This window comes from Hippichthys cyanospilos, chromosome 6 (genome assembly GCF_059441005.1).
Source record: "Hippichthys cyanospilos isolate Australia breed blue-spotted pipefish chromosome 6, RoL_Hcya_1.0, whole genome shotgun sequence".
NCBI lineage: Eukaryota > Metazoa > Chordata > Actinopteri > Syngnathiformes > Syngnathidae > Hippichthys > Hippichthys cyanospilos.
This window is the reverse complement of record NC_142374.1, coordinates 15,292,247-15,319,020: the sequence shown is the minus strand read 5'-3', so window position 1 is coordinate 15,319,020 and position 26,774 is coordinate 15,292,247. Positions and strand designations below refer to the sequence as shown.

The following is a 26,774-nucleotide window of genomic DNA, read 5'->3' as shown; positions in this document are numbered from 1 at the left end:
AAGGGGATTTGCTTCAATCCCATGAGCATGTGAAGAGAGTTGCAGGGAGGGGGGATCCATTTTGAAGAAGGATGTTGGGAAAGGACGTCTCTTGTCTTGCCTCTGTGTCAGGCCGAGCAAGCGTTGGGATGTAGCGCCGTCAGAGGTGACAATTAACATTGTCTCTGAGTAAGGAGACAGAATGTGTGCACCCCTGGCTCATAGCGGTTTGTCGATGTTGTCATGAAGATTCATTATTTTTTTTTCTGAGCATGAACTGGTCTGTTTTTCTAGTCTTAGTCTTGTTGGGGAATCTCTTTCTTTCCAAACCTGATTCCTTATTGGTTGATGATCAGACCCTCTTTTAGCATAGCTTCTTCCATGTTTCTTTAAACATGTCGACAGTCATTTTTGGGTTATTTCTACTTTTGTTGGTATATCACTTGTTTTACTGACCTGATTGTTGATTGGTTTATCAGAACTTCTTTTAACATTGCTTCTTCCATCTTTCTCTGAACATGTCAACAGTCATTTTTGCATACATTCAATTCTTGGGAGAATGCTGCAAAAGTTTTCACTTCTTGGACCTCCTTTTTCATGTCTTGATTAGGGCCTGGTCGATGTGAGTTTTTTTTTGTTTGTTTTTTTTAGTCATGCAATTTTTTGGCAAAAACGATTAATTTTAAAATAGCATATTTTCGAAAATAACATTATCAGAGCCTGATACCTTTCCCTTCCAATAGTGGGGGGTTCAACAGTGAAATACACTGTTAAAAAATTCTGTTCGTATAATGCATAGCAGAAATGATAGTTAAAAAAATTCTGTTCGTATAATGCATAGCAGAAATGATAATTATGAGGACAATAATTCTTGTCTCGTGATTGTTGAGTTGAATGTGTCATATTTAAAATGAATGCATAATTACCGTTAACTTACATTAGATTGTGTAAAATTGTCTAAAATAGTGCCTCTTTTTTTTTTAAGAAACTGACTAGATTGTGTAAAATAGTTAAATCCAGGTCAATTCCTTGGATTTCTCACCTAATAAATGCTTGTAAAAATTAGGATTTGGTTTGTTTTCAATAACTAGTAAAAAAAATGAGAGATTTCAGGATTTTTTTATACATATTTTTTTAACATTTATTTGTAGATCAGATTGCCTGGTGATGTGCACTTTTTACATTGAGATCACATGGCAGTAAAGAAAATAGCTAATTTACTCAAGGCAATGTTTTGCCCATGGAAAATCACATTTTTAAATTCCTTGTCAATTTTATTCAAACTGAGGCAAACTACCTGGCAAGTACCAGGAATTCTGGGCTAATATCCTTTGGCAGCATCGCCCTTTATTCATTGTGTTTATTTTGCTGTCACGATAATCCATAATGTAAAATATTTTGTCATTTGTGTTTTATTTTTAGAGAGAAAAATCAAAAATTGCTTTTTTTATTTTCTTGAAAAAAATGTGGGTTTTTACTTCAAGGCCATATTTTCCTGCCCTATTCTCAGCTGCGCTTTCCATCTGTGTGACGTTCCATCTGTGTTGTGCCTGCTCCCAAGTTGCTTGGTCGTAATCCCCCCAGCATGGCCCGAGCGTCTCCTTCGAGCTGCCAGCGTTGGCTCTGCCTTGTGGCATGAGGCTTGTGTTGGCACCAGTTGTTTGTGCTCAGGCAGGACAAAAACACACCAGTCAATGGGGCGACTGAACGACCATCTGTACAGGAGCGCTTTTCTTGTCACAATTCAAATGATGCTGAGCTCCATCCTTAGATTACGCTTTTATTGCAATTTGACCAATTGGATAACAACAATTTTCCAACCCATCAGATCCAGTTGATGGACCTTCGGTTAAAAGTGTGTGCTGTGTATAGCAGTTAGTACCCACTTCATAATAGACTTCATCTAAAGGTCCGGAATGGTCAGAAATGGTGAGACTGAGGTGATGAGTTAATGTGTTGGCTGTACCAAGGGTTACCAAATGAGAATTGAAATGAACAGTTTGCGATTTAGAGAAAATGTTTTGCTGGGCAAACTTGCTAACTGATATGATGATGATTCCTACCGTTGTTATTTTGGTACTTTGTGTTGATCAATTTTGTTCATTTTGAATGGGTAGTCAGAACTGCAATAAATTGATTACTCCATCCAGCATTCATCATTTTTTGCATGAATAGAACTCTTGATTAGCATTATGCTTGCTTTCCCACTAGCAAAAGACTTCCATCTATTTTCTTACCCATCTCTAGCACGCTGCCGTATGTTTTAAAAAGCCATAAAGTTTCTTCGATTAAGCATTGCTTGCAGTGTATAATACTGCTGATTTATAATATAAAGAAATCTCTTTCATAGTACAAAGGACCCATATTTCTGCGAAATAAGCCATTGAATATAATAAAATCTGCATATAACAAATGCATTAGCTGATTTAGGGTCTGACCATTTTTTTTTTTCTTTTAAAGGACGATGCCCATTTTTGGCTGCTACCTATTCCCCGTGAATCGCAGGGGTCAACAGTTAATATATGGTTTTAAAAAAAAAAGCTAACTTTATTTTGTCACAGAAGTCAATGTGTGGCACAATAATCATGTTATGATGATATTCGTGTCATGTGGTATTGATACTGTTTGCACTGTGTCACTTTCTTACTTGCAACCTACCAACAGTATTATTTGATTGGATGTAAGCTTGTATTCATTCTATTTTAATCCAAGTTTAAAATAGCTTTGAAATATACATTCAGTAAATAATATGAATGTCAATGTGAAAACCAGAGGGAAAAGTGTGAGACTACACCACCGATACTTATCTTACAGCAAGGATTTTATCTTTTCTGCAAGGATTACTTAAAAATATTATCCTATGTGCATTTTTATTAAATGGCCTGCAAAAGTAATTACTGACAAATTCCTATTTTCCCAAAATGACATAAAAATCCTTTCTTTTTGGAACCCTATGACACTGGCTCGAGGGGAGGAATTGAAATATTTGTTATTCATTATGCGAAGACAAGTGTGGTCCGCTGTAAAGTACATCGTCTCAGTTACAATTACCGGTCATGTGATCCAATACAAGCAGCTGTTTTATTTTTTTCATAAAGTGATATGCGCACCAACTTGGGATTTTGCTCTTTGAGCTCGAGACATGGACCGAGGGTTAAGAGCACATAAAGTAAAAAGGTCAACTAAACGAACGATTAATCCGCTGGCTCTAATGGCCCTAAGCTTTTTTTTTTTTTTGCAAAAAAAATAATGTTTTTTCTGACCGCTTGTCCAAAAATTTACCTGTTTTTAGCCATCTCAGGATGGCCATTTTTTTGCTAATTGCTCTGGACTGAAATGACATCTTAGGCAATGACCAATCCTGGCTTGGTTTATGAACCTCACATGACCAAACTCAGAAACTATCTTTGAGCTATGATTGGTTGTTACCTGAGCAACATAAATGTCATATTTCAGTCGAAGTGGCAACATGGCTACAATTGTGATGGATAAAAACAAGTGGATTTAGCTTGTCTTGTTAATTGGCATTTAACAACTGCAATAATAGTCAGAATGAAGTGTTTAAAACTCGCTGGAACACATAGAAAATAATTGCAGAGAACTTTTTTCCACATACTACAAAATCGAGCAAATCTTGACTCAATAGTTGTATGCAGTCCTTTCACATTTGAAACCACCTGCACCAACTAATATAACCCTGAAGTAATTCATGCATTTCTAAAGTTTTTTTGTCCACTCGCTGTTTGTGCTTTTGTCCATTTAGAAGGTAGAAAGGCATTTTAGTTTCTAAATCCAATTTTGTTTTCCTGACTAGCACTGCAAATGTCATCCCACTGTAAAAACAAACAAAAAAAAAAACACAGTGGGCCCTTTGTGTTACCGCAGCAACAAGCGCTGCAGGAGTAAAACGCCAAACTGCTTGCCTTCAAAGGGGAAGGTGTGCGTCAAAGGGGGGAAAAAGGGGAGGGTGAGACCAAAACAAAAAAGTATTGAGGTTTGTTAACCCTGACTTTTTGGAGGCTTTTACCAAATTTGGATATTTTTTTTTTTCTTTAGCTTATACCAAATGTTTAATAACTTGACTACTGAGTGCAGCTATTTGACTTCTTTGTATTGACGAATCTGAGTTTCCATGGGGCTGAGCACTCAAGACATAACCGTAAAGTATACTTACTTAAAGAGCTCCAGTTGGAATTCTATCTTTTCTGCAGTCTTGTTAATATTCAGATGTCTTTTACCCACCCGCTCAAGTGCTGCAGTGTACTCTGTGTGGAAAGCTTGGGGGATGGGGCGGGTGAGTGGTGATCTCATTCAAACTTGCTCTCACTCCACTTCTTGTGTGGAGTCCCGCCATAAGCTGCCCGAGGAGTTAATGACTGCGGCTGCCAGGCCAAGAACGCGTGGGGCCACTTGCTGCGATTTATTGCGTCTCATTTCAGGTCTTGTTAGCCAAATCATTAGCTGGTTGTCGTGTTAAATTCAAGTAGACACCATGTTGCTGTAAACGGAAAGGTAATCTAAAATAAGGGGGACGCATGAAAAATTCCAAACTATTAAATTGACAAGCAGCCATTTTACATTCATCTTATACTATATTCCAGACTTGATAGTGTTTTATATGCAGCCATTAAACGTGCGGAGGTGAAATGATGGAGGAGCAGAGATCAGTTCAAGAATGAGCAGTGGAGGCGCTGAGGACAAGGTCGCAGTAACAGCTGAAGGAGCCGACCTTCATCTTATCCTCCCAGGGGGTTACTGTGACCAAGGCTGTGCTTTAATGTCATTGACTCGATTGGTGTGGCCTCATTTTATCTTGAGGGTTTTCATCATTGTGTCAATAAAGTATACAGTAGACATGGCACAGAATTCTATTTTTCTGACAGTTTTTGCAGGTGCTGCTAGCTTAGTTGTTAGTGTTGGCACTCCTAGTTGACTGTGATGTCACCCATACTATACTTATATTGTCCCCACGTATGCTGTTTATTCAGTTGTGAATAAACCTCTTCCTACATGTGTTAGGGCAATGCATCTTGACAGCTGTATTCACCCCATGTTTGTCCATTGAAAGTGCTTCTTTTTAAAGGCAAGTCAAAGACAACTGTAGGGCCTGCTTAAAGGGGAAATCACAACTCAAAAAAATGTTCTTGACACAGCAATAATATGTTTAATGTGTGCCCCTGCTCTAAACAGGGCAATCTGATTTAAACTTAGTTTGTAGAACATGAATTAGGCAGCAAATTACCGAAATAGGGTAGCCATTTTTGCTCTTGCCACAGTTGCTCAGGTAACAGCTCAGCTTGTGAATGTCACATGCTCTGAAAACAGGATAGCCGTGATTTGTTAGCTGAGCCCTGAGCAGCTGTGATTAATGGCTGCCCCCCTGTGATGGAAAGAAAATAGTGGATTTTGCTGCTTAATTCATATTCCACAAACAATAATAATAATAATCAGAAGGCTCTGTTTAACTAGTGGGAGTGCATCGAACAGAAACTTCCAAAAACATTTTATCTATTGTGAAAAAAATGGTAGTGGTTGCTTTTGTTTTAGTTATGTTTGCACAAAGATTGCTGATGTTTTTATAGGGAGATAATAGAAAGAATGAAAATCATTTCAGTCACTGACAAAGGGATCTTTAGTATTGAGCAGTGAAAAGTTAATATGTTGTGTGTAGATCATGTCATTGTTTTTGCTCATTTTGCACTTACGTCATCGTTTTTGCTCATTTTGCACCATGTGCACTTAATACCTTTAAAGACGCAAAGACATCACATATGCTCAGGGCCTTCATAACAACCAATCACAGCTCACCTGTTTTCTTGGTATGAACACAAGCTGAGCAAAGATTGGTTCTTATCTGAGCACATATGATTTCCATTTGACATCAAATGGCAAAATGTGTTTTTAAAGGTCTTAATTGCACATACAAAAATGAGAAAGTTGCCAAATTATTAACAAAATCTTTCTCTTTACTGTTTACTGCCTAAAATGGCGAAAAAAGTCAAAGTATCCCTTATATTGGATAAAAAAAAAATTGTTCTGTTAGAAGGATAGAAACATTCTTGAGCAGTATTCACAAAGTTCAGACATTGAAAAAATACTGTTAGACTACTGTGCCCTAAGTCCTAACACAAGTGTAGAAACCATAAAAATATCTGGTGGCAATTGCAGGCCTATTATCACCCCCCACCTTGCACTGTTGTGTTAATCACACTATGATCTTTGTGTGTGTTTTCCAGAGCGCAGCAATGGAGGAGACTGTCATTTGGGAACAGCACACTGTAACACTGCACAGGGTGAGCTTTCAAAAGTTCTCTTTACAAATGAAAATCTTGGAAAACCCTGGTTCAAGTACGAATGTATCTTCACCCACATTTAGTCTGGAGAACGTACATAAAATTAAAATGGCGGTGGATCTGTATTGTGACGCATTCACGGTCTTGCTTAAAACACTACCAAAATGTGTAAATCATATTATCCACAAACAGTCAATTATTTTCATCTATATCCGTGGCTTTCCTTTTTTTCAATGATAAACACCTATAAAATACTTGTAAAACGTATTTTATTTTTATCACAATAAAACTAAAGCCATGCATTCTTTTTCAAAGGGGTTCCTATAATTTAGCAGTCAGCTCCTTCATGTTCCCATAAATTTGTTCTTAATTTGAAATAACTGTAGACAACATCTCATGTACCCCCTTGTCTCGCACCCCCGTTTTAGAACCACTGATCTGTAATATCGTACATGAGGCCAGTCGTATCTCATCCTTCATGACTTGGGCTTTAGGACTACAGAGTCACAGTTTCGATTCGCTCAACTCAAGGATGCAGTCATCCTAATCATCTTAACAAATGATGTCAGTGTCAATAAACTGTTGTTTATTTTTAAATACAGGCACCAGGGTTTGGCTTCGGAATAGCCATATCAGGAGGCCGGGATAACCCTCATTTTCAGAGCGGCGAGACCTCCATTGTCATCTCAGATGTGCTAAAGGGCGGCCCGGCTGAAGGCCTTCTACAGTAAGTTGTTCAGCTATCATTGATGAGCACAGTCAAATTACTTTTTATTTTCCATCTTGCTTGACTTTAGCACGTCTCTGTTCTTGTATCCTTTTGTAGGGAAAATGACAGAGTTGTCATGGTCAACGCTGTGTCCATGGATAATGTGGAGCATGCGTATGCAGTCCAGCAGCTTCGTAAAAGTGGAAAAATTGCCAAAATTGTGAGTTTAATTGCTTTATTCAGTCCGAGGAAATAGTCTGCCATTGTTAGTATTTCCAAAATAGAACATAGAAATCCCCCGAGCTGACTTTAATCAATACAATTGATTCATCTCTCTGTAACCAATACTTCCGAACGTCTTATTTACTTTGCGTAGACAATCAGACGGAAGAGGAAGGTTCACGTCCCAATGGGTCGCCTCGGGGAGCGGGAAACGATGTCAGAGCATGACGAGGAAGAAGACAGTTACGACGAAGAGATATATGAGACGCGGAGTGGACGTAGCGGCGCGTACAGTGGCATGGGCGGAGCCATGAGTAGGCGCAGCGGTCGGAGCTGCGGCCGAAGGGACCGTGAACGTGAACGCAGCGGCTCGCGAGAGAGAAGTCTTTCGCCGAGGTCGGATCGCCGCTCACACAACCTGCCTCCACGCCCAGCCAAGGTCACGCTGGTCAAGTCACGCAAAAATGAAGGTGAGGCTCACAAAGTCGGGGATAGAACAAAGACTATTTAGTCCCAACTGTTAATCCAAGAAAATCATCTACTTTATTATCAGCGTCAGATTGAAAATCTCCCAAGGCAGATTTGGTTAACTTCCAGGGATCACAAAACTCAAAACTCGCCAGCCACAGCAGAATCCAAGTTGCTCAAATCTTGGTTTAAAAAAAAAAAACAGAAGAGGAATTAATCTTCTTTAATCTTGACTGTTAATCTTGGCGGTAGCAGCGTGAGGAAGCAGCGTAAGGGTGCCGTCTTGTCAACTCTGTGCTAACCTTGCCTTTGTTGTCGTCATTCACCAAGCAGAATATGGCCTGCGCTTGGCCAGCCACATCTTCGTCAAGGACATCTCCCCCGAGAGCCTTGCAGCCAGGGATGGAAACATCCAGGAGGGGGATGTTGTATTGAAGGTAAAGGAGGCTGGTGGGGAGAAACGTGTGAGACACCTGCTAATGTTGCATGATGTTTTTTTTTGCCTCAGCCACATGTAGAAAATAATGTAGCAGAAATAAGAAGTCGCAGCCACTTTGTGATTTGTATTGTTTTGTCATGTCAAATGTTGCATAGCAGTACTTACAGATGCGGGCTGGTGCATTTCCTGAATCGCCAGTTTTTCCACTGCACATAAAATAGCAGTATATACATAGCAGGTATTTGTTTTTCTTCACACTTAACTGCTCTCAAACGAGGATAATTTTCTTTAAATCTATGGACTCTTTGGCATACAGTAATTCACTATATACTCTCCATCGCCACATCACTCTGCCTAAACATTCTGAAAAGATCAAAGATTGGACCATATTTCATTCACAGCCATTGACGACTGTAGACGTTCAAATCATATTTTAACTGGGCTGGCAGTGACTGAAGTAAGGAAGCCTCAGGCTTGCTTCTTAACACCCTTTAATTTGATTCACTCTGGTAAGAATGACCTCCGCTGCTGTTGATCTGCATCCAATCACGACCATTAAGTGTGACACTGGGTTTAAAAACATCTCACAAGCGTTGTCATTTCATGGATAACAATTTGCCTTGTGATTCTCGTAGATCAACGGCACAGTGACCGAGAACCTCTCCTTGATCGATGCCAAGAAGCTGATAGAAAGGTCAAAGGGCAAGCTAAAAATGGTTGTTCAGAGAGATGACAGGGCGACCTTGCTGAACATCCCGGACCTCGATGACAGCATTCCTTCAGCCAACGCTTCTGACAGAGATGGTGAGATTGCTGTGGAGGGGTAAGTGCTCGCTGGCTGCGGATGTTAACAGTGGCGTGTGTGCGATCAGACATTTCAGACATCCATTCTCTGGCATCCGACCATTCCAATCGATCCCACGACAGACTTCGTAGCAGCCGCTCCCGCTCCCCAGACAGACGATCGGAACCCTCAGAACACTCCAGACACTCGCCAACTCAAATCAGCAATGGCAGGTGAAAACCAACAACCCAGAAAAACTATCATTGTGTCAATAGGAAATTGATTTTTTTGTGTTTCATAAATCATAAACTATAGGCTGATACATTATAAAAACAATGTCCTTTTTTGGGGCATTTTTGTAAGAAAAAAAATTTTGCTTTTAACAAAAATGTATGTATGCTGTGCCATACATGCTTGAAAACCACTGATCTAATACATCATCCTAAAGGTACTTTAAGGTGTTACACTTTAAACAACATTGCAATCAGTTGAATTGATAGGCTTTTGGTTTCTTTATCACATTTCATCTTAACTGGAACATTTGAAAATGTTATTTTCATACAATACATTACTGTATAATACAGCATATACAGTATGAGTTGACTGTAAACTCTTAGTTGGAGAATACCATGAATTAATGTAAAATGTGACCACAGTAAATAGTTGTACAACTAGTAATATTTCGTGGAATAGTGTAAATCTTGTATCAAATTAAAGCACAATCAGAGCAATCTGTTCCATATTATTTTTGTGACAGAATCACACCAGTCTTTACCACAAATAGGTACTCTTTCCCACAATGCACTTTGCTTTTACTTTTCATTTTTAGAGTATTGCAACATAGGATGACTACTGCAACATAGGATGACTCTGTGTCTATTTCCTCTGCAATATTTTGTCAGATTAACTATACACTAAGTCATATATTTCTAGGACACTATATTGCTACCTTTCATCAGCAGGTCAAATCAAGTTAAAATTAAAAAAAAATATGTTGCCAAATAAATGCCTGTGAATGCAGCTATCACAGCAGCAAATTCAAAATCAACTTTATACCAGCATCGCTGCAAACAACGTGCCATGTTGATGATTCAATCTTAGCACTGGAATCTGCGCCAGGGTTTATTTAAACCTGATGGTGACATTTGTAATAAATCAATCATTTACAGGAGGCCTACTAGGCATGGATTTATCTAGACCCAAGAGGCATTCCCTGCTACCAATCTACAGGCTATTAAGCAGCTGCATGTTCACCTTGAAGGAAGATAAAAGATTATCTATAAATAGAATATATAAAAGAGGAAAGTTGTGACCTTCAAGGCCAAGATGTTGTCTCAGACTAAAGCTGTTGTCTTTTTCTGACCCTTATGGGAGTGTCCATAAATTTGGTGTGTAATGTACTGTGGTAATATCCAGTTTTGTTTGAGACAAATATGATGAATTTGAAATGACACCCACCTCTTACGGGTCAGCTGTCTTTATTTGACGATGAACTGAACAAATCCGTCTTTTTGACCCCAGTCACAGAAGTCGAGATGAAGAGCGTCTATCCAAAGCGGCTTCAACACCAGCAAAGCTTTCAGAGGAAATTCCTCCTGCCAAGCCTAAAGAACCGGCTCTCACCAGAGATGAGAAACAACTTGCGCCACTCCCAGGTCAGACTATCAAGCTTCGTAGTGGAACCCAATCCCAATCAAACTGTTTCCTGGGTAAACAGTTCTAACAAAGAAATTCTGCTGTGCCATGTTTGTTCTTTTTTTTTTTTTTTCCTTCAATCCATGAATTCCAAGAAAAAGTTCAGCTTCAGACGCCTGCTGAGCCAGGCTTAACTTGCCTGGAGCCAAGTGAAAATAAACCATATGATCTTATTTAGTCTGACGTCTCATTCCCGCCTGCAGTGCTCTGCTTCCTGTCTTTTTGTCCTCTCTTCTCAGGACACTATTTGCCTTCAGAGTTTTTAACAATCATTGTGCATCTCTGTGTGTGTGTGTGTGTGTGTGTTTTATTTATTTATTTTTTTGATCTTTATGTCTACCTCCTGTTTTAACCTTTCTGTTGAATGACATTTATGTGCAAATCAGAGCCTAAGCCAGTGTACGCCCAGCCTGGACAGCCTGACGTGGACCTGCCTGTCAGCCCATCAGACGCTCCGGTGCCAAGTGCTGCACACGATGACAGCATCCTCCGGTATTACCAATTGCATTCATTGTTTAGCTGCAACACAAATTTCACCTCCAAAAATCTAATGATGCTCACTTTTAATTGAGTCTGTCAGAAGAGGTAGAAGACCTGTAAGGATTATTCCAGAAGTTGGACATTTTACATCCCACCCATCAAGTTTTCAATAATCTACGTAACAAAATCCTAAAAATTGCAGTTTCTGAGGAAATTCACTTGTCCTGAGACCAAATCTAAAAAGAAAAGAATTCTTGAAAATAGTTTAAAATAGACCAAATAAGTACCCCCTTAAATATTTTCTAGTCCCACACCTTGTAATGACCAAACTGAATCACAATTGAAAATGTTAAATTGAATTAATTTTTTTTTTGTTTTTTTGTTTGTTTTTTTTTGTTTCATTGCTGTCTCTTGCAACTGTTTGTTGAACATTTTATCCAAGTGCAACCCTGTTACCATAACCTTTTTGGTAGAAAAAGAAGAAAACAGTGAATCACATGATACACTGGACTTGACATCAGTTCTGAAAAGGAATAGCTAGAGCAACAGTATATACTCTCTTCTTTTGATCATATTTTCATAAAATCTAAATAGAAAATCTTCAATGACTGACTACGTCACACAACCCTGTTATGCATATATTCAGAATAAGACAATGATTTTCATTTTTTTTTCTTATTAGGATAAGTTAGTTTGTCCTCTTGGTCAGCAGTAATAGCTAAACAGATAGTTTCTCCTTCTGAGAAAAAGCTAACATTAGCTCAAATTTGAGTTTCTCCTTCTGAGAAAAAGCTAACATTAGCTCAAATTTGCAGCCCTGTTATCTACAACCCTGTTGCCGTGATTAGAGTAAATGTATATATAAAATCAGGTAATAAAACCTGTAGCAATGTACTAATCAAGTCTATGATAGTTGATTACCTAATTCTGATGAATATGTAGCAGCAAATCAGAAAATTGACAGATTACTTTTTAAGAATTTTGAAACCAAAATGTCCTCCAATGAATCAAAACTGATAGTCATCTTTGTGGTCACCTGCAAAAGCAGACTGTACTTGATGAGAAGCAACGACACAAGCTGTCAGCAATTTTCTCGGTAGCCATAAAGTCGAAGAAAAAACAAAGTAGGCCAGCATTCTGAGATCTACTCATTATTCGTGTTGTTTAGAAGAACGGAAAAAAAATCAATTTAATTGTATCATGTCTAATAAAGGCTGACTTGACTTTATCTTCCCTCCTCAGGCCAAGCATGAAGCTGGTGAAGTTCAAAAAGGGGGAAAGTGTGGGGCTGCGGCTAGCGGGAGGGAATGACGTCGGCATCTTTGTTGCTGGAGTGTTGGAGGATAGCCCAGCTGCCAAGGAGGGCCTGGAGGAGGGTGACCAAATTCTCAGGGTACTTTACTTTTAACCCCAAAATAAACTACTAAGATGAATGCTTCTTGAAAAATCTTATTTTTATTAAACATTTTTCCTGATGTGAACAATAGGTAGTGCCGAGTGGCTCGATGCAGCTTTAGCGGATTGTGCATGCTGCTCAAGCTCTCGCTTTTTCTTCTTTATACACAATGCTTGATCCAAAATTCCTGTGCCTCTCAGCCGGTCTCTTAGCAATGACAAGGAGCGCACACACAAAAAAACTGTTTCCTTTCACTGTTTGTACCATTTCCATGCAGCCATATATCTCTTTTGTTACACCTACTTTCTTTTAGGAATGGCTTGGATTCTTGCACGCCTGAAAAAAAAAAAAAAGCTGTTACCCTAGCAATATGGAATGCAGATCTAAAAACCTTTTAATAGAGATCGCTACTATTCACTATACTTAAAGAAGGAGGTTTACACTGAGCACGAAGACTGATTTGTTTTATCTAATTCCAGGTAAACAACGTAGATTTTGCAAACATTATTCGAGAGGAAGCAGTACTGTTCCTCCTGGATCTTCCTAAAGGTGAAGAGGTCACCATTTTGGCTCAGAAGAAGAAGGATGGTAAGTATCAATCTCTTATTGATCGCAATTTCACCTTTTAGACTGTCTCATTTTTGCCCAAAAATAATGAGTGAACAACAACTGCAACTATTTTTTTTTTAATATTTTTATTATCAATCCAACCACTGCAATGGAAGATCGAAGCCTTATTTGATTGTGTTGTGAATATACGAGGGTGTATGAATAGTTTCAAGTATCAGAAAAACTTGAACAAAAGATTTTGAATATTTATATTTTAACATGTCCCCATCAAGGGCTTACTTAACACTTGCTCCAATGGTGCTGATAGCAGAAAAACTTCCTGGAAACAAAAGATTTTGAAGATTTTTATTTTCACGTCGTCCCCATCAAGGGCTTAACTGTTGCTCCAGTGGCGCTGACATGCTTTTTTTCCGAGTGTTGAAGAGCTCTTTTGTTTGACATCCATCAATGCTTCTGAAACACGATGCTTAAAACCTTTCCTCACAAGTACCTTGAATGGACCCTTTATTGGAATTGTGAAAAATACCATCATTTCTCCCCCATCATTCTTAATGTCAGCAACTTGTAGGTTGCTAGAACACCCACATTGTTTAGATTTGTGCATTTATTACACTGCATGCATGATTTTTTTTTTTTTTATTATTGTTGTCAGCTGGAAATATCCATCTGCATTTGAATGCAACACAGAAAGGAGCTAAATCCTGAGAATTGGGCAATGCCAGTGTAATTGACTAGCGGTTTCTTGGTGTCCTTGATCAGCGATTGAATGTTTTTTTTTTTTTATTTCAACTGGGGCTGTGTTGAGGTTGTTAAATAAGTGATGTGATGGCAATACAAAAAAGTTGCTAGGGAAGAGTTAAGCTAGCTGGTAGCAACCACCAAAGGCCAATTTCAAAATAAAAGCCTACTAATGGTCGTATCATAAATGTCCATATATCATTTGGTGTATTTATTTTGAAGTTGCCGTGCAACGTGATGTTGTTGTGTATTCTTTGGCAGTGCATGTTTGGTGTAGATTAACGGAAGCCAAGAGGAGTGATTTTTTTTTAATGATTAATAAAATTTTAGCATTTTTAGTAACTAGTGTATAGCATTTAGTATTTTTTAAAGCACACTTCTTGTAATTAGTCTTATTGCTGAGCAGCATTGAATTATTGTCTGTATTTTTATTTTCAGTCTATCGACGGATTGTGGAATCTGATGTTGGTGACTCCTTTTACATCCGCACCCACTTTGAATACGAGAAGGAATCTCCATACGGGTTAAGCTTCAACAAGGGCGAGGTGTTCCGTGTTGTGGACACCCTCTACAATGGCAAGCTGGGATCCTGGCTCGCTATTCGTATTGGCAAGAACCACCAGGAGGTAGAGAGGGGAATCATCCCTAACAAAAACAGGTGACTTCATCATTACAGATAACAAAGGCAACAAGTTTCTTGATGAAGTTGTCAAAGCATTTTATCGCAAAAAAATGTAATGGAAAAATGCACTGGACCCTAACGTGTCCAGTCATTGATGACTTCAGCAGGAAGTTTGGACATGCAGAATAAAAGCCGCATAGGATATTTCGCTGTTATTTATTTTAAATCATTTCCTTAAAATGCCTCGGTTTGCTGGCAGTTATGCGATAAGTCGTTCCAAGTTTATGACACATCCATTAACTTGTACATCAATTATTCTTAGACCCCCTGTGATATTTCCACAGAGCGGAGCAGCTCTCCAGCGTGCAATACACACTCCCCAAAACTGCCGGGGGCGACAGGGCTGACTTCTGGAGGTTCCGAGGGCTTCGCAGTTCAAAGAGGAACCTCAGAAAGAGCCGAGAAGACCTTTCTTCACAGCCAGTCCAGACAAAATTCCCAGCATATGAGAGGGTTGTATTGAGAGAAGGTGACTTTTTTTTTTAATAAAAAAATGCACATTATCCAAGTAAGTGATTTGTGTTGGAATTGTACATTTTTTCTTATGTGTGATTATAGCGGGATTCTTAAGACCGGTTGTGATATTTGGACCTATTGCCGATGTTGGACGTGAAAAACTCTCCAGAGAAGAGCCGGATCTTTTTGAGCTTGCAAGTAAGTTTTGACATCAGTTGATGCACAAGGTGTGAAACTGTTTAAAATTTGCATCTTTTATTTTCCAGAGAGTGAGCCAAGAGATGCAGGAACAGACCAGCGGAGTTCCGGAATCATCCGACTTCACACCATTAAACAAATCATAGACAGAGTGAGTTTTGGGGATTTTTTTTTTGGGGGTGTGTTGGGGGGGATGGTCTTCTATCTACATTACAGTGTTCTTATGAAACTTGTAACTTGTAACATTCACTGCCAGCCCAGTTAAAATAAATGTTTGATTTCTATAGCTCTCAGTGAAGCCCAGTTAAAAACTGATTGTCAATGGCACTGTTTGAAGTATACACCCCAACATTTTCTTTTCAAATGCTATCTTGAAGGACAAACACGCTGTGCTGGACATCACCCCAAATGCCGTGGATAGGCTGAACTATGCTCAGTGGTACCCAATTGTAGTCTTCCTAAATCCTGACAACAAGCAAGGTGTGAAGAACATGAGGACAAGGCTGTGTCCAGAGTCTCGGAAAAGTGCCAGGAAGCTGTACGAACGAGCCATCAAACTGAGGAAGAATAATCATCACCTGTTCACCAGTGAGTTGGCACACTATATTAAAAGGCCCTAAAATGTCGAGATATTTCCCTTCCATTAACTATCCCAAATTGTCTTTTATAGCCACCATTAACTTGAACAACATGAATGACGGCTGGTACGGCGCGCTTAAGGAGACAGTCCAGCAGCAGCAGAACCAGCTGGTCTGGGTGTCTGAGGGAAAGGTGATCAATGGTCGCATGGAATTTTGGAAATCTGTCACAGGCCAAGAATCAAGTGTAAATCAATCATTCTTAGGCGGACGGCAACACAGAAGATGACTTGGATATCCATGACGACCGTCTGTCCTACCTGTCAGCGCCGGGCAGCGAGTACTCGATGTACAGCACTGACAGCCGCCACACGTCCGACTACGAGGACACGGATACGGAGGGTGGGGCGTACACAGACCAGGAGCTGGATGAGACCTTGAATGACGAGGTGGGTCTGCCCACGGAGCCCGCCATCACGCGCTCCTCCGAACCTGTGAGGGAGGACCCACCCGTCATTCAAGACACCCCTGGTTACCCCGGATACCAGCACCCGGTGCCGTCTGACCCAGCTAGTCGTATAGATCCCACTGGCTTCAAGATGCCAGCTCCGCAGCAGGTAACGTTCTCAACCCTTTAAACTACTGTTGTGTGTGTTTGTGTGGATAGAGGTGCACTGTATGTAACCCAAACGTAGAAGTTAATTCTTTTTGTCATCTCGGTGTTTGGTTAAGGCCATGTCCACACAGTTTTGTTTTGTTTTTTGTGCACATTTGTCCTTTTCTTCAGATGCAAGTTGTCTTTTGGTCACTGAATACAGGTTTTGGGAACGTTTCTATATTTTGAGTACCAATGACATGAAAGGAGGTCAACAGAATACTACCAAGAAGCATCATTGACATCAATTAACGTCAAGTACAATTTTGTTTTGTTTTAAATGTTTTGGATAATATGCATTTTTTTTTAATCGCTAACAAAAGTCAGAAGTCTTAAAATTGGGTGGCAGGTTCTTTCTTTAAAAAATAAAATGGCTAACATTAAAAGAGTTCATTGTTAGCCTAATATTTAGTCTCTTTAATTACCTGCTCTAGTTTCTTAGACTGCTCAACCTAAATGAGTCATACCCCCCTTGAAAAGTATGTTTTACTCATTTCTCGTTTACAAAATCATTACTTGAATTAAATTAGACTCAGCCCCAGTCTAATTTCATAAAAATCATTGCATGGCATTTGTGTATGTTGCATTTATCTTGCGCACTGCATAGGCAATATGGGTATCTCTTGTATAGTCAAACTCAGTGGTTCTCAAATCCTCAAATAATGAGTACATAAGCCATTCCAGGGGATTACTTGAGATTTTTTAATGCATACAAAGGAGGCGTCCATGCCAAAATCCTTTCAAAATATATAAATTTGAATATCCCAGTAAAATATAAGTTAATTAAATGTAATATTCAGTAGGCTATTCAATTCCATCATCCTAACAATCCAGTCTCCCACATGTGAAAATATTTCATCTCAGCTTTTTGTGTGACCAAATCTTCTGCAAATATATTTATTCATTGATTTATTTTGAAAAAAAAATCTATTAATACCATTAGAAAGTTTAATATAACAGATCATGGCACAGCACAATTTTTAGTTATAGTACTCTGTGCGGATCAGGAGGTACTATGGCTGAAAAATGTAATACACAGGTATTCATCACTGAAAAATGGTTGAACTATGCCCTAACCTTAAGGAGAGCATGTAACATCTGATAGTTTTTTTTTTCCTTTCCCCTAACAATTCCCCTAGCAATTTTGGATTTGTTTTGACACTCATGGAGAATATGCATTTTCAAAAATCTGTGTGTGGACATAGCCTAAGTATTCGAAATTATTTAGAAGCTAGTGGTATCTTGTCTGCTGAAAGCAGACTTCGGGCTTATTGGGTGTGAGAAGAACTAACAAGGTGTTGGGTTGAGCTTTTGCTTTGTGTGCCCTTGGCAAGCTGTGTTTGTAAATGTCTTTTAACAATATTCACAGCAAGAGGAGGCTTCTGTACCCATGCCCTCCTTGTCTGGCACGCCGGTAGCGCCCCCTGCTGTTGAGCAGCCCATACAGCTAGAGGGTTTGCACCTAGAGGAGCCCCCCGCTGCAGCCTCAGCTCCCCAGGCTGACTCCCTTAGCAGCCCCAGTCCTGCCCCTGAGCTTTTTCAACCCCCACCACCACCGCCACCACCACACCAACCCCACCCATCTGGACCGCCTGGTCCAGAACCAAAGGTACCCGCTGTTTCCACCGCCCACTTGGACCGGGCCTGGGCCCCACAGTCTGCCGTTTTAACTGCCTGTCTTCTCGCACATGCTTTCCACTTGCTCTCTGCATGAATTGCCCACACTGTGTGCCTCACTGAGCCCACTGTGTGCCTCTGGCTCCCAGAAAATGTGCGACATATTCGTCCACATGTACAATGGTCAGACCTGGGAGTCCAGAAGGACTGGTAAATCTTGAGTCTTTGACCAGCGTGAAGACTATCCACAACCAGCCCTAACCGTTGCCTTTTACTACTTTTGCATGGCTCCAAAATGTTTTTTGGGTTTCCTTTAGCTTTAACTCTCTTCTTTAGATGAAAAACAAGCATTTAGAGTGGCATTGTAGATGTGTTGTGTTGTACTGCCAGTAGTTGGACATTGCATTAGATCCAAACTGAATGTTGGTTGCATGATGAAAGCTAACCTGCAGACAGTACTCTTGATAATGATTTTTGTCGAATAATTCTTCCTGTGAAACAAAACACGGCATTGTTTATGTTCACATGCTTACCAGATGCTAACAAATGAAGCCCTTCTTACATAGCAAGTGCTGTAACTCAATTTGCTGTCTACAGGCTACACATCATATGTTTGAGACGAGGCCTTTCAGAAAATTGTCGCTATGAAACACAGGGAAAAAAAATCACAATATGGTTGATCAACATTCTTGAAAGGCATCTTGTCAAACGGGCATTCAGAACTATTTTGAAATAAGCAATGTTTGCTTGTGTAATTTGCACTTTGACAAATTTTCTTATGTAATTTGGAATTTACTGTATGCTCACTTCCATGAATTTCTTTTTAATACTGTGGGGCCCCCGTGTTATGACATTAATCCGTTCCGCGGTTGGGCTCGTAAGGCGAATTCACCGTTTCACGGGCAATCCAAACCTATGTTAAATAGCTAATGCGTTTAGAGCCCCAGGTAAAGACATTGTACATACATATTAAAAATAAAAAATTGGCACCAAAATAGTATAGTACGTGCTACGTATATATAATATACATGTATACAATCAGAAAACATCATAACTAAAACAAAGGATTTTTTTACCTTTGAGTGGCGCTTGTTATGCCCATATTCCCTAGTAAGGGTAGGCTAGGCTAGCTTCATATTTCCTGAATATCTCCAGCTTGTTTTCCTTTTAAATCTTCTTCTTTCTTCTCTCTTTGACATCACTAGCAATCTTGGGACCCATGGCTAACCCTTTCAACTTTGAATTAAGCATTAAAATGCACTATAAATATGGTTTTGTAACCCCTCGCGAGGGAACAAAGCTTTACCGTTCCGACGTTTTGAAACGAGTGAGGGTGACCAATAGCAGACCAGCATCTTTGTAACGACATGCCGACCAATAGCAGACTAGCATTGTAGTGACGTGTTGCATGGATCCAGTATGCCAGGCAACAGAAAATAAGTGCAATTACCTAAAAACGCCTGCAGACGGAGACAGAACAACACAAATTCAGCCAACCCCCTAGGATCATGACAGTTGTTTTTGTCGCAAAGCTGGGAAAATACCATAAAGAGGGTACAAAAAAAGTCAGTACTCCACATCGCAGCATGAAAAAAAACATAAGCCAGGGACGCTGTAACACGGGGGTCCACTGTATTTCGAAATACTCTGCTGATTTTTCCCACCTGTTGGGGATATCATTCCCTTATGTTACCTCTTGAAACACGATGGTGGTTTTAAGCGTGGTCATCACCCTTTTTATGTAACTAAAATGTTAATTTCATATTGTCTTTTCACAGATGTATAAGAAAGACCTGTACAATATGGAGGAACCTGTTCAAATGAACCATGGCCTGAAGCAGTCTATGAGCTACAGTCACCAGCCAGTGTACCAGGACAAGCAGCCATACCGAGAATACGACCACCCGCCTTACGGTTACGACGGAGGAGGCTACACGGAGCCAAAGTCTCACAACGCCGACTCTCACATGCACTACGACAACCGTGTGCCTCATTACAACGAACAGTGGTCCTCTTACGACCAGCAGACCTCGCCCTCCCAGGCCCTAGCATATCAGCAACCCATCGGCTACAACCCCCGCTCGCCGTATGAGGACGGGCCCGGGAGGGACTACAGCCCACCTCAGCCTCGTTACGAAGATCCTCTCCCCGTTGGCTACGACGCCAGGGTCCGTCACACCAAGCCCGGGCCCATTCGTTATGATGATTTGCCTCCGCCGCCGCCCCCCGCAGCCTACGATGCCCGCTCTCCTTATGAGGGAGATACTCACGGCTTTCCCATTAACTCGCCTCGTTCTCCAGAACCGCCAAAACCGTACTACGGTGACTCTGGTCTAAGGCCCACCTACATTCCTGGTCCACACCGAGGCTTCAAGGGAGGGATGCACGAGCCTGTGATGAACTGTGAGCCACCCGTTCCACTTCCTAAAACGGAGACTCCCACATCACCTGGTGAGCCAGAAATCAGTCCTGGATCCAAACCTTTGCCACCCCTCAAACGGGACGATCTGGATGAGGACCCGGCCATGAAACCACAGTCGGTGCTCAACAGAGTAAAGATGTTCGAAAACAAGCGGTCCGTATCCATGGATAGGGCAAAGGAAGGAGACTCATCAGTTCTCAGGGTACTTTTCTCAAACTATAGAAGCATGTGCATTTTGTGTTGTTCTTTCCTCTCATGAAGGAATTCTATTGCCATCTCTTCTTAAACACCTTGTGCTAATTGTGTCCTCTCTTTCAGCCTGCAGATATTCCCAAACCTTCAAGTGCACCTGGTCCAGTGCTCAAGGCTAATTCACTCAGCAACCTTGAGCAGGAAAGGCCCTCCTACAGGTTTGTTGTGATTATTACAGCCACAAATGTAAATAATAACCTGGACTGAAAAAAAACATTAACCTGGACTGAAAAAAAACATTCCGAAACGAAGCCACTGATGGCCATCTTTGGTTGCCACTCACTAAGCTCGCCTAAGTAAAATACATTTGTTTTTATCGTAGCATTTTCATGTGGCAAAAATGACAAAATGGGCTTCGAATGGGCTCTAAATGCACATTTCGTTTTGGATAAAAGTGTATTTAGAAGATTTACTTTTTAAAAAAAAATAACATGTCGATTTGGTAATTGTTTTGTGATTTTAAAAAAAAACAAAAAAAACAGGTACACTATTCATAACAAACAGTATGGAGTGTATGGAGACACCAACCTTTTTGAAATTGATTTGCTTAACTGGGTCGGTCTTTTTTTTCCAACGCAAAAGCAGATGTTTGCGAATGTCTTATTTTGATTAAACATATATTGGTATGTTTTTATTAGGGACTACAAAAATTGATAAATACGCTTGAGAGGTGTCAGAGAAATCTCTAAAAGAAGACTAGGACAAGCCTAGCTGCTAAGCAGTAAAAAGAGTAACTCAGGCCAGCCAAGATTGACTTTTCTATACCATGGATAGGGAAAAAGCTTGAACGATTGAATTTGTGTGTTCTCCAACGCTAATTCAACGCCCAAGCGCCCCTGCCTAGTTTTAATTAATTCAGCAAAGCATTGCATCCTGCGTCAACAGCTTTATCTAAGGACTGTGGCGAGATGAACTCGGACTGCACACATGGATAGCAATGCACACTATTCTAGACAAGAAATAAGCACATAATGATAACAATCTAATATATAATTTCCTTAACAAGAGGTTACATCCGATTACTTAAAAAAAATTTGATGGATTTTTGAGAGTTCTACTCTACGTGAATGCAAAGATTCATCTGGATCATATGAAAATATAAACCAGATTCCACTTTATTAGCAATTTCAAGCAGTATGAAGTTTTTTTTTTTCTGTTATTAATTTGATAAGAATGTAATTAATACCATCAGTGACATTGTCACTTGCTGTCTAGTAAAAAAAAGCCATCTGTGCTGAAGACTCAGGTAAAGACCAAACACGGCTCAGTTTTTGTTCATGAGACATTCACAAGCTAAGCTGTGGTACATGAAAACATTTTGACTATAAAAAATTAGTCGGCTAAAGTTATGGGCAAAATATATATTTTTATTGCCCAAAAAAATTCTACATAGGTATACTATCAATTTATGTCAAAATGTACAAGGCAAAGCTAATGTACTCTGGGTGATGAAGACAATAAAGTTTGCAGTACATGTAAAAAAAAAAAAAAAAAAAGGGGGTTTTAAAACCGTAAGAAAAAAAAGTTCTGTAAGTCCTTTTCTAATGCCAGCTTTGTAACCATTGTTCGAGCACCATCTAGCGGAGGCAAGTTGTTGTGCAGCCAAATTCAATTTAAACAACTGTCAATATGTGTCTTCTCTATTTATTTATTTTTTAATGAGTATTTATGTATTTCCTTAGAGCTCCTGAGCCACAGAGGCCTCACACGAAACCAGATGATGCCATGCGTCCCAATCATTATGATCTGGATGAAGACGAAGAGTACTACAGGAAGCAGTTGTCCTACTTTGATCGTCGGAGCTTTGACAGCAAAGCCATGGGCCAACCTAATCCTGGCATCAGTCGCTTTCACGATCTGGCCAAACCAGCTCAACTGTCATATTTATATAACAGGTAGAAGCACGCGTCTTTATTACAGCTGCAATTTTTAAAATGTCTTTGCTTTCCTTTTGCCTTTCAGCAGCAGTCAACTTTCTCATTCATTCTTCTTGACTGTTTGTGTCCAACTAGAGTGGAGTCTGTTGAGAAAGTGAGTCCTGGGGACAAACGGTACGATCCCCTAACTCAGATTAGCCCCTCTTCGCAGTACGGGCCGCCTGGTTCTGCCATTCCACCCAATACACTGCCCAAACTCAGCCCCGGTGATGGTAAGATCTCAAATTACCTGATGGAAAATATTCACAAGTTTTGATGTTTATTAGCATTATAATGCAATAGCATGTGCCAATTTGAGGTCAATTATTTGTGCCAACACTGATGACAAGCCATCATATTTCATTTTCAAATATTTGATTTGTTTTCTAAAAAACATAGAAAATACATGCACTCTGTATTTTAAATGTCTCTAAAATTCCTCTAACAAATAAGAACCATGATGGATTCCAACAACGTAAAACCTATTTTGATATCCACATTATATTTTAGTGTAATTGACACTGTTTAATTTTGATGGTCAACTTGGAGAACTCCTTAGAATTTTGACATGCCATCTTATTAGTGTCTATTTTCTGATGTGTTACATAATTCAGAAGGGTTTGGGTTTTTATGTATTGGATAGTAGAGACTTTAGGGTTACCTTTAGAAACCTGGCCAAAAAACAATCCAGAAACCAGCTTCTCAATTTGTTAGAAAGATTAAGACAAAAAGCCTGTAATTTAGGGCTGCAGCGACCAGACAGAAAATTCAAATTGAATATTGAGTATTCAGATAATTTTTTAGATTTTTTTTTTTTTTTTACACATAAGACCAGAGCAGGTCGGTGGCTAGCACATCCGACTTACAGTTCAGGGACCCAAGTTCAAGTCCACCTCGCTCCAGGCTCCTGTGTGGAGTTTGTATGCTCTCCCTGAGCCCATGTAAGTTCTCTCTTCCCACGCTCCAAAAACATGCATGGCAGGTTTATTGGCATACTAAATTGTCCTTAGGTGTGATTGGTCACTTGAATGATTGTTCATCTCTGTGTGCCCTGCAATTGGCTGGCAACTAGCTTAGGGTGTGCCACACCTACTGCCCAAAGTCTGCTGGGATAGGCACCAGCAAGCCTGTGTTCATTGTGAGGATAAGGGGCTCTAGAAAATGGATGGATGGATGAAGCCCTCAAAAGTATTAACATTATTTTCAATCAACATTTTTATTAATTTCAATTGTGCTTAGCAACACTCTCCTTTAATCTTTGGGAATATTAGATTGTAGACTAATCTCTGAGACAAACTTGCAAGCTGAAACCACAATTTTTTTTTTTTTTTTTTTTTTTGTTTAAAAAGTGATCAGTAGGAACGATAACTATCAAACTCTCACTGTGCAGCGCACTAGCTAATGTCTACTTCATGCTAGACGCAGCTCTCACTGGTCACTGGTGCTGTATGTACATGTCAGCATAATTAGGTCGTTTGTAAGTGCCTGGAATTGGTGATTGAACGTGATTTCAGAACAATGTAGTGTTTTTTATCGGGAGTCTGAAGCAACAGTGGCAGTAGAAAGACTAGTAAATATGTTATGCGGATATCGTGTCCATATGTCGGGCTTCTTACTGTGTTTTTTCTTTTACTGTAATGTAGACAATAATGATTGTTACTGTGATTGGCTTGCTCGAGATCCCCCAAGATGTACACTAATAAGCGGTTATTCGCAGCAAGAAAAAATGCCTTACATTATTCCAGCCCTACTATAGATAATACTGCAAATGGGATATCGTTGGGTGTAATTCTGCGATTGTCTCTTTTTATCCAGTGAACTCTATAGCTGAGCCGCTGCTGAGCTCTCCCAACCCCAAACCCGACCTGGCAGCTCTCCGACCCATTAGCAGGGATGAACCCGCACCGATTGGCTACCTCCCTCCGAGGACCCTTCCGGACAAATCCCCGGTCAACGGCACGGACACTGCTCCCCCGAAGACCGTCAGCGCTCCTGTTCCCACCGGTTACAACCGCTACGTCCCCAAGCCGTACACCAGCGCAGCGCGGCCGTTTGAACGCAAGTTTGAGAGCCCCAAGTTCAACCACAATCTGCTGCCCAATGACACACTAGTGAAGACTGAGCTCCTGGGCAAGCCCGGCATGGTGAGCAACAGCGGTGGGAAGCCGCAGCTCTCACATCAGCCTCTGGACCATGATAGCGGTCTGGACACCTTCACTCGCACCATGGACAACAGGCCCAAATACCAGCACAATAACATCAACGCCATCCCCAAAGCCATTCCTGTAAGGTAATGCTGCTCACTCTCGTTTTCACACTGAGGTCACTGCGCTTGCCCCTATTGTGCATTGTTCGGCACCGAACACCGGCCTGATTAATGACTCTGTCCTCCGTCTCAGCCCCGGCGCGCTGGACGATGACGAGGAGGACGAAGGGCACACGGTGGTGGCCACCGCCCGAGGCATCTTCAACTGCAACGGCGGCGTCCTCAGCTCCATCGAGACGGGAGTCAGCATCATCATCCCCCAGGGCGCCATCCCGGAGAACGTGGAGCAGGAGATCTACTTCAAGGTGTGCCGTGACAACAGCATTCTGCCCCCCCTCGACAAGGAGAAAGGTCAGTCCCGCATGGAAGTTAGCAGTTACAATAGGAAGTTTAAGAAGAGAATAAAATCCTTTGTAAAAGGAAAGATAGTGCATTTCATTTCCAGCACTTTTTTTTGGGGGGGGGGGGGCATTTTACCTTCTTGTCAATGCTAAGGCATTGTTACGAGTTAAGACCACTGCTAGGCATTGTTGTTGGATTGGTATGTGGATTTATAGCGATGGAGGTGGCATCAGCCAACAGTGCATCCACTCTAGAAAATTGTGTCCCCCGGCTCTTACAATGTGTACAATCGCTCATAAAAGGTGATCACTTTTTACGTCCTCATCGACAGCATTGAAGAAATGACACTGTGCTGCAATTTAAGGTAGTCAGTGTGTAGCTTTTATATCTGTAAATTTATTGTCCCCCTCCAAATAACTCAACACACAGCCATTATCTAAGACAAGTGAGTTTACCGTTTAAATTTTCCAAATGGGGGGGGCTTAGCAAATCTTTTTTTTTTCACCAATGGCACTGAATGAGTTCATTGTTGGTGCTCTGTTCACCATTTTGCTGTCAAAATGTGTTGTCTTTTATTTGTGCTATAACACAAGTCTATAAAGTGGTATGGTAGTGTACAATGCTATGCTATGACATGTTTGAACCTCATTGCCAAAAGAATCTGGAAAGAAACGTTTCTTTTTGCTAAACATGTGTCCAGGCCTAATCATTTTTAAACAAAGCTACGGTGAACTCCATGAAGGTTAAGGCAGTCCCCAAAAATGTTTGGTTTTAGAGCTCTTTCAAGTAACAGCAGCTTAAATGGGACTCATTCAATCCCATTTTGTTGTCTTCTCAAAGTCCACGCACACTTTCATTCCCATGTGCTTATATTATTCAGGAAAAGTGTTGTAAATGGCTGATCATAATTAATGTGGTCTTTTAGATGAAAAGCACAAGAAATATCACGCAAATAAGGAGGTGTTTGAATTTTGGATGCATGTCGTCACAGGAGAAACGCTGCTAAGTCCGCTGGTGATGTGCGGCCCTCACGGACTCAAGTTCCTGAAGCCGGTGGAGCTGCGCTTACCTCACTGTGCGTCTATGACCCCTGATGGTTGGTCTTTTGCTCTAAAATCCTCCGACTCCTCGTCGGGTACGCTGTCCTCTCTCTCTCACTGTCCTTGTTGGGTCTGTTGTAGGCTAAAGCATTTGCATGATTGTAGAGTAGAGTTTGTTCACCTTTCATTTTCCTCATTCCTTCACAGTTGGGTGGCCTAATTTTGTTTATTTTGTTTTATTTATTTTTTTCTTCCCCCTCAAAGTTTCATAAAACTGTTAAGATTTAATCCTGGATCTTTCTCCAATAGTCATCTAAAACTCACTGTCATTAGCACACTGTTGGACTTCAAAGATGCAAAGTTGATGCAAACTGCAAATTGTCATTCCCAGTTCAAGTTTACTGTAAAACAAGCAAATGGCCGATGTCTGTGAATAATTTTAACGTTTTACTTTTACGTACTTGAACTATTTATAGCAGCTGTATACAACTAACACAGTTACCATAACCTTGTATCCTTTACTAAATCTAGTAAAGTTATAGATGTCATTCTGAAGACCTGTCCAATCAAAAACAGC

The 26,774-nt window shown here is 40.4% G+C and overlaps 1 protein-coding gene across 6 annotated transcripts in view; it reads left to right on the top strand.

Moving 5' to 3' along the window:
* Positions 1-26,774, top strand: part of tjp1b (tight junction protein 1b) — a 78,810-nt gene that overhangs the window by 47,113 nt on the left and 4,923 nt on the right. For 4 of the 6 annotated variants that reach the window (XM_088416345.1, XM_088416349.1, XM_088416350.1 and 1 more), the window contains 26 exons: positions 6,216-6,272; positions 6,875-6,999; positions 7,099-7,201; positions 7,358-7,673; positions 8,002-8,108; positions 8,746-8,914; positions 8,983-9,127; positions 10,416-10,549; positions 10,976-11,081; positions 12,312-12,462; positions 12,945-13,053; positions 14,212-14,431; positions 14,740-14,924; positions 15,014-15,109; positions 15,178-15,260; positions 15,487-15,697; positions 15,780-15,880; positions 15,954-16,304; positions 17,712-17,951; positions 19,738-20,583; positions 20,700-20,791; positions 22,316-22,528; positions 22,646-22,782; positions 24,365-24,839; positions 24,949-25,166; positions 26,149-26,292. In XM_088416345.1, coding sequence (XP_088272471.1) covers positions 6,216-6,272; positions 6,875-6,999; positions 7,099-7,201; positions 7,358-7,673; positions 8,002-8,108; positions 8,746-8,914; positions 8,983-9,127; positions 10,416-10,549; positions 10,976-11,081; positions 12,312-12,462; positions 12,945-13,053; positions 14,212-14,431; positions 14,740-14,924; positions 15,014-15,109; positions 15,178-15,260; positions 15,487-15,697; positions 15,780-15,880; positions 15,954-16,304; positions 17,712-17,951; positions 19,738-20,583; positions 20,700-20,791; positions 22,316-22,528; positions 22,646-22,782; positions 24,365-24,839; positions 24,949-25,166; positions 26,149-26,292 — 5,134 coding nt within the window. The remainder of the gene's footprint in view (positions 1-6,215; positions 6,273-6,874; positions 7,000-7,098; positions 7,202-7,357; positions 7,674-8,001; positions 8,109-8,745; positions 8,915-8,982; positions 9,128-10,415; positions 10,550-10,975; positions 11,082-12,311; positions 12,463-12,944; positions 13,054-14,211; positions 14,432-14,739; positions 14,925-15,013; positions 15,110-15,177; positions 15,261-15,486; positions 15,698-15,779; positions 15,881-15,953; positions 16,305-17,711; positions 17,952-19,737; positions 20,584-20,699; positions 20,792-22,315; positions 22,529-22,645; positions 22,783-24,364; positions 24,840-24,948; positions 25,167-26,148; positions 26,293-26,774) is intronic. The other 2 variants (XM_088416346.1, XM_088416348.1) reach the window with 2 other exon arrangements.